Source organism: Ischnura elegans, chromosome X (assembly GCF_921293095.1).
Source record: "Ischnura elegans chromosome X, ioIscEleg1.1, whole genome shotgun sequence".
Classification (NCBI taxonomy): Eukaryota; Metazoa; Arthropoda; class Insecta; order Odonata; family Coenagrionidae; genus Ischnura; species Ischnura elegans.
The window spans coordinates 75983747-75997139 of record NC_060259.1 but is presented as its reverse complement, the minus strand read 5'-3'; the positions used below and the strand labels follow the sequence as shown (position 1 = coordinate 75997139).

Genomic DNA, 13393 nt, shown 5'->3' with positions numbered 1-13393 from the left:
TGAACTCAATTTATATAAAAAAGTTTGTATTAATATCTGTTGTATAATTGTACATGGGAGAAAGCTGGAAGTTGTGCCTGATGAAACCATTCATTGCACGACCATGTCGTGAGGGCCCAGTATGTGAAGCAATTTTATTAAGAGGGAAGTGATAATTACTTCTCTTCATAGCTTTACTATGGAATAAAACAGTGCTCAACTTCTTCCTAATCTCTTGCTCAAGGTATTATAATTGTAGCCTTTTTCAGTGAAAGACTTTGAAAATGTGCTAGACAGAATTTAAAGCTGAAATGCCATTATTTACTGTATTTCTCTGAATGTACACCCATGCCTCGTATAGCGCAAGGGATGCGTTCCTTGGGGTCTTTGCGCTATACGAATTTGCATTATACGAGAGCGTTTTAACATTGGGAAGATTGGGATGTGTTCCTGTTAGCATAGGTGTTGGGTATCGAATTTCCTTTAAACCATATGTATTCATATTAATAGCCTTAGAAAACCATGTTTATATAAATGTTAATAGTTTAAAATATCTTTCAAGATAGTAGGCACGCATTTAAAGAATTTTATTCACGTTAAAAAAAAAGAATTCATACGTGCTTTTGAAATTCCCTCCTGTCGTGCGGGTGGGCTAACATCTGCTATCTCAAGGGTACGTAATGCATTGCCGGCAGTTGACGATTTTTGAACCAGTCTAAAAACAATTAATGTGTCACCCAGGCCCTTTTGTCGCTCATCGAAATGATAGGCAAATGCTACTTCGAATGCCATTTCATAACTAGCGGAGTTTATGAATGATAAATCATTTTAATTTGAATTCCTCTGAGGCACTAGCAGCTATGTGAAACAGTCTTTAAATGCCTTGAAACCTGATCCAGGTTTTTCTTCCCTGAAAATGAATGAACGAGATTGCATTCTTTTCCAAAACAATATCATCTCGTCAACACTAAAAACTAGTTGTGGGGGAAAGGAGCCACTTTCAATCACAGCTTGGAGTTCATCAGAAAATGTTGCAGTGACTGCGCTATCAACACTTGCAGATTCACCTGATATCGCCGCACTGAAAATACCTGCTTGCCGTTTAAAATTCTGGAACCAACCGGAGCTTTCACTGAGTGTCTCGGAGCGATTACCACCCTCGTCTTTGAACAGATTCACAATGAACTTTCCATATGTGTTGACTGCTTGGTTGAAGTTGGTGCGGCTGATGTCACTGATGTTTTAACTTTGTCTTTATTCAGAATAAGGCGTCGTCAGTTTAAAATTCCACGCAATATCGCTTTTACGCTCTCCATTTCCAAAGAAATTAACCTTTTTCAATTTCTCTTCTAGGTTTATGGTTTTTCTTGATGACTTTTCTTGATGATTTTTCTACCCACATTCCTATTTTTTGCCATTGTTCTCTTGGTTTTTACTCTGTATGGCCCTATCGAAATCACCTTCTACTGCTGCACTGTACTCCTGAGACACAGAGGGCCTACGAATGCTGGGAGGGAATGAAGCCATTGTGTTTGAGACTCAATAGCGGACCCTTTTCTGTGTTGATGCTATTCATAAACGCCTCCGCCACCGATCCACTTCTTCCCCGTGAATACCGATGACCTTGAAGGCTTAAGCGTAGACCCTCTACCTGGAAGTCAATCGCCGGATCACCTAAGATGGCAAAAATTATGTCTCAAACTGTATTGCTTAAAAATACTCATTTCCACTAGCTCCACGCTTAATTAATGATCTAAATTAACTATTGACATTCTATTAAGGAGACGAGATAAATTACTTCGGTAGGCTGGCTATCTGGACCCAATGATGAGCAATGCTTTTGGCCAATGTACAGCAATGGATTTCGATTAATATATAAACAAAAAAGAAGATTTGAGGCAAACAATACTATTAATATGCGTAAAAGGATAGCAATTTCGTGTGTACTTAGAGCAAGTTCACGTTTTATCATGAGAGCGTTAAAGTGTTTTGATTAGGCTACACTGCGTTGCAATGTTTCCCTGAGGAACAAATTTGCGCTATATCGAAATTGCGCTATGCGAGGCATGGGTGTAAAGTTCAAAATTTTACCTTAAATCTCATTGAAAAATTAATATGAGGAATTCCATGAAACTGCTATGCAATGAAAATTGGAGACCCAAGAAGTAGCAAATTAATTGTTATGAAGCTGAAAATTTTCATCTAAGTTTCTTATGTCGTATCTTGTAAATTGAGTTTTTACCAAGGCTACGACTTGGACTATCTTTGAGCGCATTTTTATAATTAGCTAGTGAATTATGATTTAAAAATTGTATCTAATATCAAAACTCACGTCTCAATCCTTTCTTAACCTTGTTGGGCCCGCATTTTAGTTAAACTTCCTCTTAAGTCTTTACTCCTCAATCCCTTCCCATTCACGGACCTGAGGCACAAGGTTTGTATTTCTCTTTAAGTCTTGTCCACCCAGTGCTGTCATTCTGGGGCCTTGAACTTACGTCAGAGGCGTATGAGAGGGAATCGTGGAGGGCATAGCCAAGCATCCATATTGATGTCTTGTGAGTGATGAGAGTACATATAGCCCCTGGCCTTTTCCTTTGTAGTGCAAGATATAGGGTGAAAAATCACTGTGGTATGGTTTTTGGAGGCGGCGACCAACAGCTGTGATCATTAGTGCCAAGAGGGAAGTATGGAAGGAAAGTTGGATAGAAACTCGATGTTGGCATTAGCCTGCTCTTAATCCTGTGGCATTCACAAAGGAAATTGAATCGCCAATACACACGTGGGATACAGCTGTAGCCCAATTAATTTTTTTTTTAAATTACCTCATATTGTTGAACTTTCTGAGACTCCTCCACACCGCTGACAACATGTGGAGAGAACACAAAGTAAACAAAATGTCTGGGCTACAACTGTATCCCGTGGGAGTGCCTTAGGGTTAACATAAGGTGCCCAAAGGACCACAGCATAATTTCCCATCTGACAGGTGGAGTGTTGTGCTTGGGATGTCCTCCACACAACATTCAAGCAGGGATGGGGTAGTCTGAAAATTCTCTGCCACTGCTGGGATTGGAACCCTAGCCCACAGCGTGGGAAAAAATCACTGTGTTGGCTGCCATCCCAACACTAACCTGCCCGCTCTTTCCCAGCCCTGGATTTCAGGGTCTCAAAATCCCATTACCAGGGCCTCCTTTCCTTGTCTCACTCTCCCAATCCACCCCTTCCATCTTCCTACCCTTCTTGCTCCTTCGAGATTCTTCCACTTCACTTTTTTAAAATAAGTGAACGTTTTTCTGTCTTATACAGCTGAGGATGATGCCCTAATGTCAGAAACATGGTAGTAAAGAAATTAATTTTCAGTAGAAGATACAAAGTTTAAAGTTATTCAAGATGAGTTGTAAGTTCCACAAAGTGATTCCTGAAACTGTCAATAATTGATTGATATCTTGACTAAATCCCAGTGGATTTTTGATTTCAAGGGTGATAAAATAACACTGATGTTGTCACTGGACATACGCATAAAAACACAATGGAAATACGCATTAAACCACAATGGTAATATGCATTAAAGTACATTGGTGGTCATCATGTGTAGTAACTGGCATTCCTTTGAAACTGTGAAATGAACTTAGACCTATATGGAAATCACTCATTCTAAATACTCCTCTCTCTTCAAAAGGTGAGATACGCGCTCAAGACAAGGAGATAGATGACTTGAAGCGGAAGATAGCACAAGTCCTGGCTGTAATGCCCACAGACTCCTTCAGCCCTTCGACAGTGAGCCTGGAGCTGTCTGGCAGTGGTGGGACATCAAAGCTCCTCCTGGTGGAGCCACTGTTGTCGCCCGTGAACCCACCGGCACACCTCCTCGGGCCGTCATCGTCTCCCTCCATCCTCATGTCAGCTCCAATGGTCCCGGCCCCGTCAACCTCATCGACCCTTGACCCCAACGCCACAGCGTACACCCCTAAGGGCACAAGTGGTGGGAGCTGTGGGGGCAGTGGAGTGTCGGGTGGCAATGGCAGCCTGGTTGCTGCCATTGCGTCGACGGAAGCCTGAAGGCACTTACTTGCATACTGTGTTTTTGGGGGACGGTCTGTCCTCTGACTGTGCTGAGCTTTTTTCCTGAAAGAGTGCTTGCATTTGGATTCAAGGTCACCATCCAAAAAAGTTTGTCTGGAAACATACAAATGGAGTGGAGTGTGGGTTCAGTGCGTGTCCTTGGGCACCGAGTGCCCTGCAATAGCTATGCTTGCTTGTGGTTAGCAGTAATTTGTCGTGATGGACTTTTATATTTTTGTGCCTACAAACTTTGGGATTTTTCAGATGATTTGAAATGCTGAAGTAAAGGAAGGTAAAACTATTTATTTTTAAAAGTATTCTTTTTTATCATTTTTGTCCAGTTCCTGTGTTCTTTAATGTGTTTGGCTGCTTACATGAGAATGCCGGTACAGTAAAATCTCATTTTTTCAAACGTTGTCGGGGCTGCGGCTATTCTTTTGTTATGTATTTTCCTCAAATACAGTGTTTTAAGCTGTATGCACCTTGCTGAAGTAAGGATGGCATTGGTAAATCATTCATCATTGGGTTGCCCAGCATTATTTTCAGCTACTTGAAGTCAATTTGGGTGTAAAGCAGAGTATTATGGACAAGTTATTGCTCGGTTAATATTATCTAAAGATTACTTCAACAATCATCTTCACGTCACACTTTTTGTGCTTATAGTGAAGCATCTACTGGCTGATAGGGAGTGACTCTTTTGTGGGTATTTAATGCCTGCATTAATGTGGAAAAATGTTAGTCTTATTATGTAGTTAATAAGTGGTAAATAATTGTTTGGTTAATTTTATTTATTATGGTAATGTTAAATTTTTCTTGAAGAGAAATCAATTTGCTCATAACATAGGGTCTTCAACTGGTATTTGATCACTCATTGCTAGTCAAAAACCCTCCTCTTAGTTATCCATTATTTTTTTTTGGAATATGTCTGCGTAGTTCTCCTGACGTACGATTTTATTTAATGTGACATCTTTTTGCACTATAAAATATGTAGTACATATAAATTAGTGCATGGAGAAGCGGGGGAGAGATTAAAAGGTCTATATAAGTTTTTTCTTCATCCTTGACTCTTGTTTAGTAACTGTTATGTTCCTCATCTTTGCAGGTCATCAATTTTTGACTATTGGTTCAAAGTCAGTTGTGTATTTCATGTTTTTTTTATTATCCTTGTTGGACAAAGAAGAAGTGGCCATCAGTAATTGCTGAGCTGGTATATTGCTTCTTGCTCTCTAATTTCAAAATATCATACGAAAAAGGTTTGATGAATTGGTACATTGTGTGGGAATCATTTCAATATTATTTAATATGATTTCATCATATGATTGTTTAATTAATTCTTTTGTTTCAGTGAAAATGCAGTAGCTTACAAGATTGTTCACAAAGAGATTTATGTTTAAAGCACTACTTGCACTAATTGTTTGAGGTTACAGCGTAGGTCACTTGGTATTCAGGAGCCGGTTTATCATCCTCCCTAAGTGAAATGACATCAGTAAGATTTGTAGTTGATGTGTATTGTATGTTGTGTGTTATTGAAAGCACATACAGAATATTTTTCAGGTGGGAGAAGCGAGTGCATATGTGTCTCCAGAAAATTTTGAATTCCATGGTTAAGAATGAGTAATAAAATCTGCGATTTTAATGTTACTAATGCATTTGTTTTGAACAGGTATCAGCTTTCATTTCTTTTAGCTATTTGTCTGACTCAAATCACAAGTAGCAATTCAAATGAATTGATTATCCTTGAGAAATGCAAATCGTAAATTTGTAATTTGGGAACTTCATTAATTTTTAGTGGTTGGCTATTTCATGAAAACTATGCCATCAGATTTCAATCAATACTACGGCTCTTAATGTTTCGGGTTTATTACAAAGACCCAAGTTATATTTCAGTTCTGATACTCCTGGGAGGGAGTGGAGGGAGATTGCCAGCCACTGCCTTTGACCCACTATTACAGTGGAACCACCATTTTACGTTCCTCTATCTCCTTTTTTATCTATCTTGATTTTACGCATCTGTTGCGATGTAGAGGAGGTATGAATTTCGATCCCTCCCATCCAGACGTCAATTGGATGGTTAAGTGTGGTGGGTTCAGGTTTGGCGGAATAACTGAATACTGGTGACCACGTTGTAATTCTATCTTGTATTAATGTATTAAAAAGTATGTTATGACGATAATTAGTATCCATTGTGAGTAGTTTCAAGTTGGGAAACTCAACTCAAATGCGCTAGACACAACATAATTTATGTCTGATGCTTGAAATTCAGTGCGTGCTGATTGCCCATTAAATTTAAATAACATAATATGTGGACCACGTATGAAAATGAGTTAAATTGCATGTAATGGAGAATTTCTTTCATTAGAATGCTCTTACGGTTGTGAACAAATTTATCATTGATCTAGAGTAAATGTTTTAACTTCTGGACTGAATTTTATGCTATTAAAATGTTTTGATGCTAAAAGTTTCCTTCCAATGTATATATGGACTGTATCCTCTCTAGCCTTGTATTCTAACACCACTTTCATAGTAATAGGTCTGTGTATTAGTGGTAGTAATGGAGATCTTCATTGCAAATTCATTTGTTATATGCATGTAGAGTGAAGTTTTACTGTACATGATTTGTTATATCCTACCATAGGCGTGCATATGGTGTCCAGAGAGATGAAGACATAGCAATAATTTTATTTTTTGATGAGAAAATTTTGTTTAATAGTGTTAATTCATGCAAATATTGCGTCAAATTCAGGTTGTCCTTTTTTGTGATGAAGATAACACCATCAGTTCTTTCAGAAACCTCTAGGCATCACCAGCATTTGTTAAGCCATGCACCAATTATTCTGCTCCGGTCCAAAGTGGGTCACTAAGTCCTCAATAGCTGCTCAGTGTTTGAGTATAAATGCTAATGCCTTTTTTTTGCCTTAGCCATCAAACATTAAAATTATAATTGTTGGAGTGTACATCGAAGTGTGGAGGCTTTTTGGGTTAGAGGAGAAAATTGCTATATATAGTGCCCCTTGGCTGAAAAATTATAAATTTTGGTTTAGAGACAGTGGACTTAAAATGCCTATCCTCAGGGAGAGTTTGTTTTTTAAAGAGGTGGCGTGTATGGTACAAAATAAAGCAATATAAAAAACAATATTTGATGAGATTAGTGTGCCCGATTTCAGTGGGGTGGTTTAATATTTGCTCCTAAGTAATTGCAATCAATACGGGAGGAGGGCGTTGAGTTTGCCCATGGCATGGGACAATTTGGCCTTTCATCTTCATATCCACTTGCTGTATTCATGGTGGGCTCATTCACCTATTTCCATTTCCAGTGGATTTTGATAGCTTTTAGAAGTGGAGAGACCTGCATTTTTCCGTTTTTCGATCCTTCATCTACTTTTCGAGCTGTTCTTGGTGAAAAATTGACAACCATTGCTCTTTTGGAGGATAAGTGGATGAGGTCATGTGCTCATACTGAGCGGGTCACCTTACTCTCCAACCTAGTGCATCTGGCTCGCGTTTCTTGTTGTTGTTTACGCTTTAGTGACCAATTTCTTCCCTAAAAGAGCGGTTCTCCCTGAACAAGTTGATGATCTGGAACTCTCTTGACTGCAGCAACTTATGATAGTTCTTAATGCAACTAAATTTCACGTTTTTGTTTTAACTTATGAGAGAATGGCTGAATGAGGAAGATATTTGCAATGCTTTCTCACCTACTCTCCAACCTAGTGCCTCTGGCTCGGGTTTCTTGTTGTTGTTTACCCTTTAGTGACCAATTTCTTCCCCAAAAGAGCGGTTCTCCCTGAACAAGTCGATGATCTGGAACTCTCTTGACAGCAACAACTTATGATAGTTCTTAATGCAACTAAATTTCACGTTTTTGTTTTAACTTATGAGAGAATGGCTGAATGAGGAAGATATTTGCAATGCTTTCTCACCTACTCTCCAACCTAGTGCCTCTGGCTCGGGTTTCTTGTTGTTGTTTACCCTTTAGTGACCAATTTCTTCCCCAAAAGAGCGGTTCTCCCTGAACAAGTCGATGATCTGGAACTCTCTTGACAGCAACAACTTATGATAGTTCTTAATGCAACTAAATTTCACGTTTTTGTTTTAACTTATGAGAGAATGGCTGAATGAGGAAGATATTTGCAATGCTTTCTCACCTACTCTCCAACCTAGTGCCTCTGGCTCGGGTTTCTTGTTGTTGTTTACCCTTTAGTGACCAATTTATTCCCCAAAAGAGCGGTTCTCCCTGAACAAGTCGATGATCTGGAACTCTCTTGACAGCAACAACTTATGATAGTTCTTAATGCAACTAAATTTCACGTTTTTGTTTTAACTTATGAGAGAATGGCTGAATGAGGAAGATATTTGCAATGCTTTCTCACCTACTCTCCAACCTAGTGCCTCTGGCTCGGGTTTCTTGTTGTTGTTTACCCTTTAGTGACCAATTTCTTCCCTAAAAGAGAGGTTCTCCCTGAACAAGTCGATGATCTGGAACTCTCTTGACAGCAACAACTTATGATATTTCTTAATGCAACTAAATTTCACGTTTTTGTTTTAACTTATGAGAGAATGGCTGAATGAGGAAGATATTTGCAATGCTTTCTCACCTACTCTCCAACCTAGTGCCTCTGGCTCGGGTTTCTTGTTGTTGTTTACCCTTTAGTGACCAATTTCTTCCCTAAAAGAGCGGTTCTCCCTGAACAAGTCGAAGATCTGGAACTCTCTTGACAGCAACAACTTATGATATTTCTTAATGCAACTAAATTTCACGTTTTTGTTTTAACTTATGAGAGAATGGCTGAATGAGGAAGATATTTGCAATGCTTTCTCACCTACTCTCCAACCTAGTGCCTCTGGCTCGGGTTTCTTGTTGTTGTTTACCCTTTAGTGACCAATTTCTTCCCTAAAAGAGCGGTTCTCCCTGAACAAGTCGAAGATCTGGAACTCTCTTGACAGCAACAACTTATGATATTTCTTTATGCAACTAAATTTCACGTTTTTGTTTTAACTTAAGAGAGAATGGCTGAATGAGGAAGATTTTTTTCCATTAAATTATCTTCACCTTCCAAATTTGTTCCTTTTACTTACAAATTGTTTTGAAAAATTTCGATATCAGGTCTGAGTGTTAGGCGCATTTGTTTCTTTTTATTTAATCACTTCTTAAATGAAGTAAAGCACTCTAGCCTTAATTATTGTTATTGGGAGTAACCTATAGGGGTATTAACTACCTATTGCTTCCCTAGCCAGTTCTCTCCAAATTTCTCACCCTTCCTATCCATCCCTACTTCGAAAAAATGACAGCAAAAGGGGACAGCACTTTTTAGGAGTGACGCTAGGCCGAATCTTCACTTGCGATAATTTATTTCCATACTATCGAAAACAGCTCTACAAGGCCTTTTACGTCGGGGTCATTAACATGTTAACAGTTTAACGTACACAAACAGCCATGGCCTTGATATGGGTAACTTACCCATGCGGGACTCGAACCTGCGACCTCCTGAAAAAATTTGTGAAAACATGCTTGTAGTATCAAGGGAAAAATTTCTAGGAAGGCGATCATGATTGGACTATCTGTCTTTAATGGTTTTCTATTTTTTCCTACATTTGGATGGATAATCAAAGTTCTGCTGTATTAAAGGGGGCCATCTACGTAAAAATCTGTGGAGTATTTTTAATTATTGAATATTCTTTCATTTTGTAGGAACAGCGGAGCTTGGTTTTGCTAGTAGTGGCTCACGTTGCCCTGATGATGGTGTGGTGTTCCTTATCCCATTCCTTCCATCCCTATCCCTATACCTGGAGGCGTTGTCGTGCTCTCATTAAGGCAGCGCCTCCTATCCTTTTTTCCTTCCTCTTTCCTTCCCCTCCTGAGGTGTGCTGGTGAAAAGTCTCAGACTTACAGCCCTGGCCCTCAGGAGTGTAACCTGTGAGGGCCCACCCTGGGTAGTTGTTTCCGCTGTATCAAGGGGGCCATTATTCCATGAAACTTGGAAAATCGGCTAAAGTCCTGGAATGAGCTCGCACATCAATTTATGTTGTGGTCGATTGTAATAGCATTTAAAAAAGGGAGAGACCAGTATTTTTCCGTACAAATTGAGCTATTCGTGATGAATTGACGGCCTTCACCCTTTTAGAAGAGATAAGTTGATGACGTCATTAGCTCAAATTGATTGTTCACCACCTCTTAGCGCCTCCCCTGTCTTGCGCATGTGCCTTGTTTGATAGTTTTTGTTGTCTGAGCAATTCATTCTCACTATGAGATGTTCTCTTTGAACAAGTTGTTTAATCAGCAATCTAATGACATTACCAACTCAGGAAGAGCGGGCTTTTGTGCCTCGAGTGAGCTTTCACATACTTATCATTGGGATAGTGCTTCGTAACTCTTGACTTCTATTTGTATATTGTGAATTTACTTACATTGTGTCAAGATTATTATTGTTCACCACCTCTTAGCACCTCCCCTGTCGTGCGCATGTGCCTTGTTTGATAGTTTTTGTTGTCTGAGCAGTTCATTCCCACTATGAGAAGTTCTCTTTGAACAAGTTGTTGAATCAGCAATCTAATGACATCACCAACTCAGGAAGAGCGGGCCTGGAAATCTGGTGCCTGGAAATTTGCAAGAAATGCCTGGGAAAGTCAGGGGAAACAGGTTGATATTTGACTGCCCTTTATGTATGTGATTCAACATTGGTTAAGCTGATAAAGTAAAGAAATTTGCTGTCCACCGTTCAGTATTTATTATTCCGGCTTAAGTATTTGTTGTTGAGATACATAAATGTAGCTTGGAATAATTATTTATGTCATACAATAAGATTTCACAGTATGTTACGGTTTCAAAAACATTCACCAAATTATCCAATGTGGGGATTTATTAGGCATGGCTTATTTGGGTGGTGTTATGATAAAATTAATCTAAAAATATTTCCTCGATGCTGAGTTTCATTCCCTTTCACTAGCATATAAAATCATTTTAATTCTTTCCTTCTAGTTGCTTCTGAAGATTCATCATGTAATCTGCTACACATGGGGATGATAGGATAAAATGATTTGCATCTGCAAAGTAAATTCAACTACATTTAGTGTAAAATCTTTACTCATCACAGGAAATAACCTTTTTTTTCTGAAACTTATTACTCAGTGGTACCCCATAGTGCCTCTTTTAAACTGTATACCTTTAATTCTTTTCCTTTACTTTTTCCTGTCTGTCTTCATTCCAGGATGACTGCAGTTTTTATCTTTGATAAAATTTCATTTGAGGAAAATAATTGGTGAAAAACCGTGATTGAATTGGAATGCAATATTTATGGCTTCAGTTGTGGTTAGGTGGTACCATTTTAGATTTTGACTTAGGATGGCTTCATATCGCTTTTCTTCCTTATCAACCTTGAACAAGACGATTGACAAAAAAGCCACGATCTTGTTAAATATTCCATCTCAACAATGGAAAGGACATGTGGCCTGCGTATTTATGTAGGTGTTGTATAGAACAAAGAAGCAATACTTGATCTTGAAACTATACTGTGCCAGGGAGATCCATACCCCTTCCTATTGCATCGGTATCTTGCTAAAAATTACTATTAAATATATTGAGTGAGATAAAAAATCCACCTTGTTGTTGTATGTTAATATGGTCAATCCAGACGCAGCTGTGCTCTCTTTAACACCAAAATTTTTTCTCTTTACCACAATGGAAACCTGTGGTGCACTACCTCAAAAATATTTCATCCACTTTAGTGTTCATTCCTTGCCTTTAGGTGAAGAATACTTCTCCAGTGAAATTGATGCTGATAATGTTGTTTCATGTGATTAAAAATCTATTTGCTCTTCTCTTTTTAAGGTCACCAGGAACATATTGACGATATTTATTATTTGTATGAGTGAGTTTCTTATGAAGGAGTGGCGATTTTCTGTAGAGTTGTGGTATCAAATATTATCATTTTAATGTTAATTAGAAAACCTAGTCATTAATCACATGATTTACTACTTAAAAGTAATTCACACTCTCCACTCAGCCAGTGAATGCATTGAAATGGGGAAGAGGTTTGAGAGCACTTAGTAGAAGTTTATGAAAGTCTTGGCATGGTTTGTGAACAAACCTGGCCTGCTTTATTGTGTCAAAATGGTGGTAGTGAAATGATAATAGTTTGGAGAATATTCAGTATTTAAGCAATAGTTTGTGAATGTGGGATTTTACTGTATTAGTTTGTTTCGGAAGTATGAAGCTTTCAGCATGTACAGCATCTAAGCAGTGGTTTTATATTTTTTTATTGAGATAACCTTGAAGTTTTTTATGTTATATTTTGACCATTTTCATTGAATTGATTTTCTATTGAAAAACGTTGGTTGTGATGTGAATTATGATCATGAGACATTCTTAAGGCATTTTATATCAATTTTTTTTATTTTTCTGCCTGATTTTCTGTCTTCAAGCCACAACGAACAACAGTCGATGAGAGCTGTGGCATTTGTCTCTTTATTTACTCTTTGGAAATGTTTTGAGAAAACAACCGTGTACCTTTAACCGTTTCGACTGAGTTGTATATTTATGTCTGGAAATGTTAAAAAGTGTGGTTTATTTTCCTATTCAAACTGAAAAAGTCAGTCGGGAAAAGAAACTGTCTTTTATTTTTGTAAAGCTACATTTAGAGTTTAAAAAAATTTATTTAAAATTTTGTATTGGCTCTTTTGTTGTGATAAATGAATAGAACTTGAAAGAATGGTGTGATCAGATTGAGCTCACTGTGTAAGGCTTCTTTCAGTTTTAATCTTAAGAATCATGTGGTTTCTTTGTTACATTTCATCAGCTATAATCTTTGGGTTATTTGAAATTGTCTTATCTATGTTCGTGTTATGTAAAGATAATGTCAAGCATAGTTGAACTATGTTCTTTTGACATAGCTGTGCATACACCACTAAAATACACCAACTCAAATGTTTTAACGTACCAATTGACCGAAAGCAATATTTACACCAACAAAACTATACACCAAGTATGAACTATTTTGACATTCTTATTGACCTTTGAGCATTTTTTCTGGTATTCTTATCAGGAAAATGTTTTTGTAGCTGTGTTTTCCGTGAAATAAAAATGTGGGTGTTTGTGGTGATTTGCCAAAGCAAGCATCATCACAGCAATTTATATCTGTAAATTTCTTGCAGCCTTACTTGGAAAAGTCTTTTCCTTGCTATGAAGCGTCTAATTTGGTAATTTTCATGGAAGTGCAATAAGTTCTCTTTGATCGGTAGTATTCATTGGTACTTGGAGTGAAATGTTATACATCAGGTATTGAGGCATTTTCTGCCGGTTGAATCTGCTTGGTATTCATTAAACCTTTAATAAGTGGCCCTTTGTGGCTTGCTGAGGTCT

The 13393-nt window shown here is 38.0% G+C and overlaps 1 protein-coding gene across 2 annotated transcripts in view; it reads left to right on the top strand.

Annotated features, from left to right (window-relative positions):
• The window catches only part of LOC124171842 (macoilin), a 43748-nt gene extending 30583 nt beyond the window's left edge, over nt 1-13165 (top strand). For both annotated transcript variants that reach the window (XM_046551200.1, XM_046551199.1), the window contains exon 13: nt 3656-13165. In XM_046551200.1, coding sequence (XP_046407156.1) covers nt 3656-4035 — 380 coding nt within the window. In that variant the 3' untranslated portion in view covers nt 4036-13165. The remainder of the gene's footprint in view (nt 1-3655) is intronic.
• Nucleotides 13166-13393: the final 228 nt, after the last annotated feature.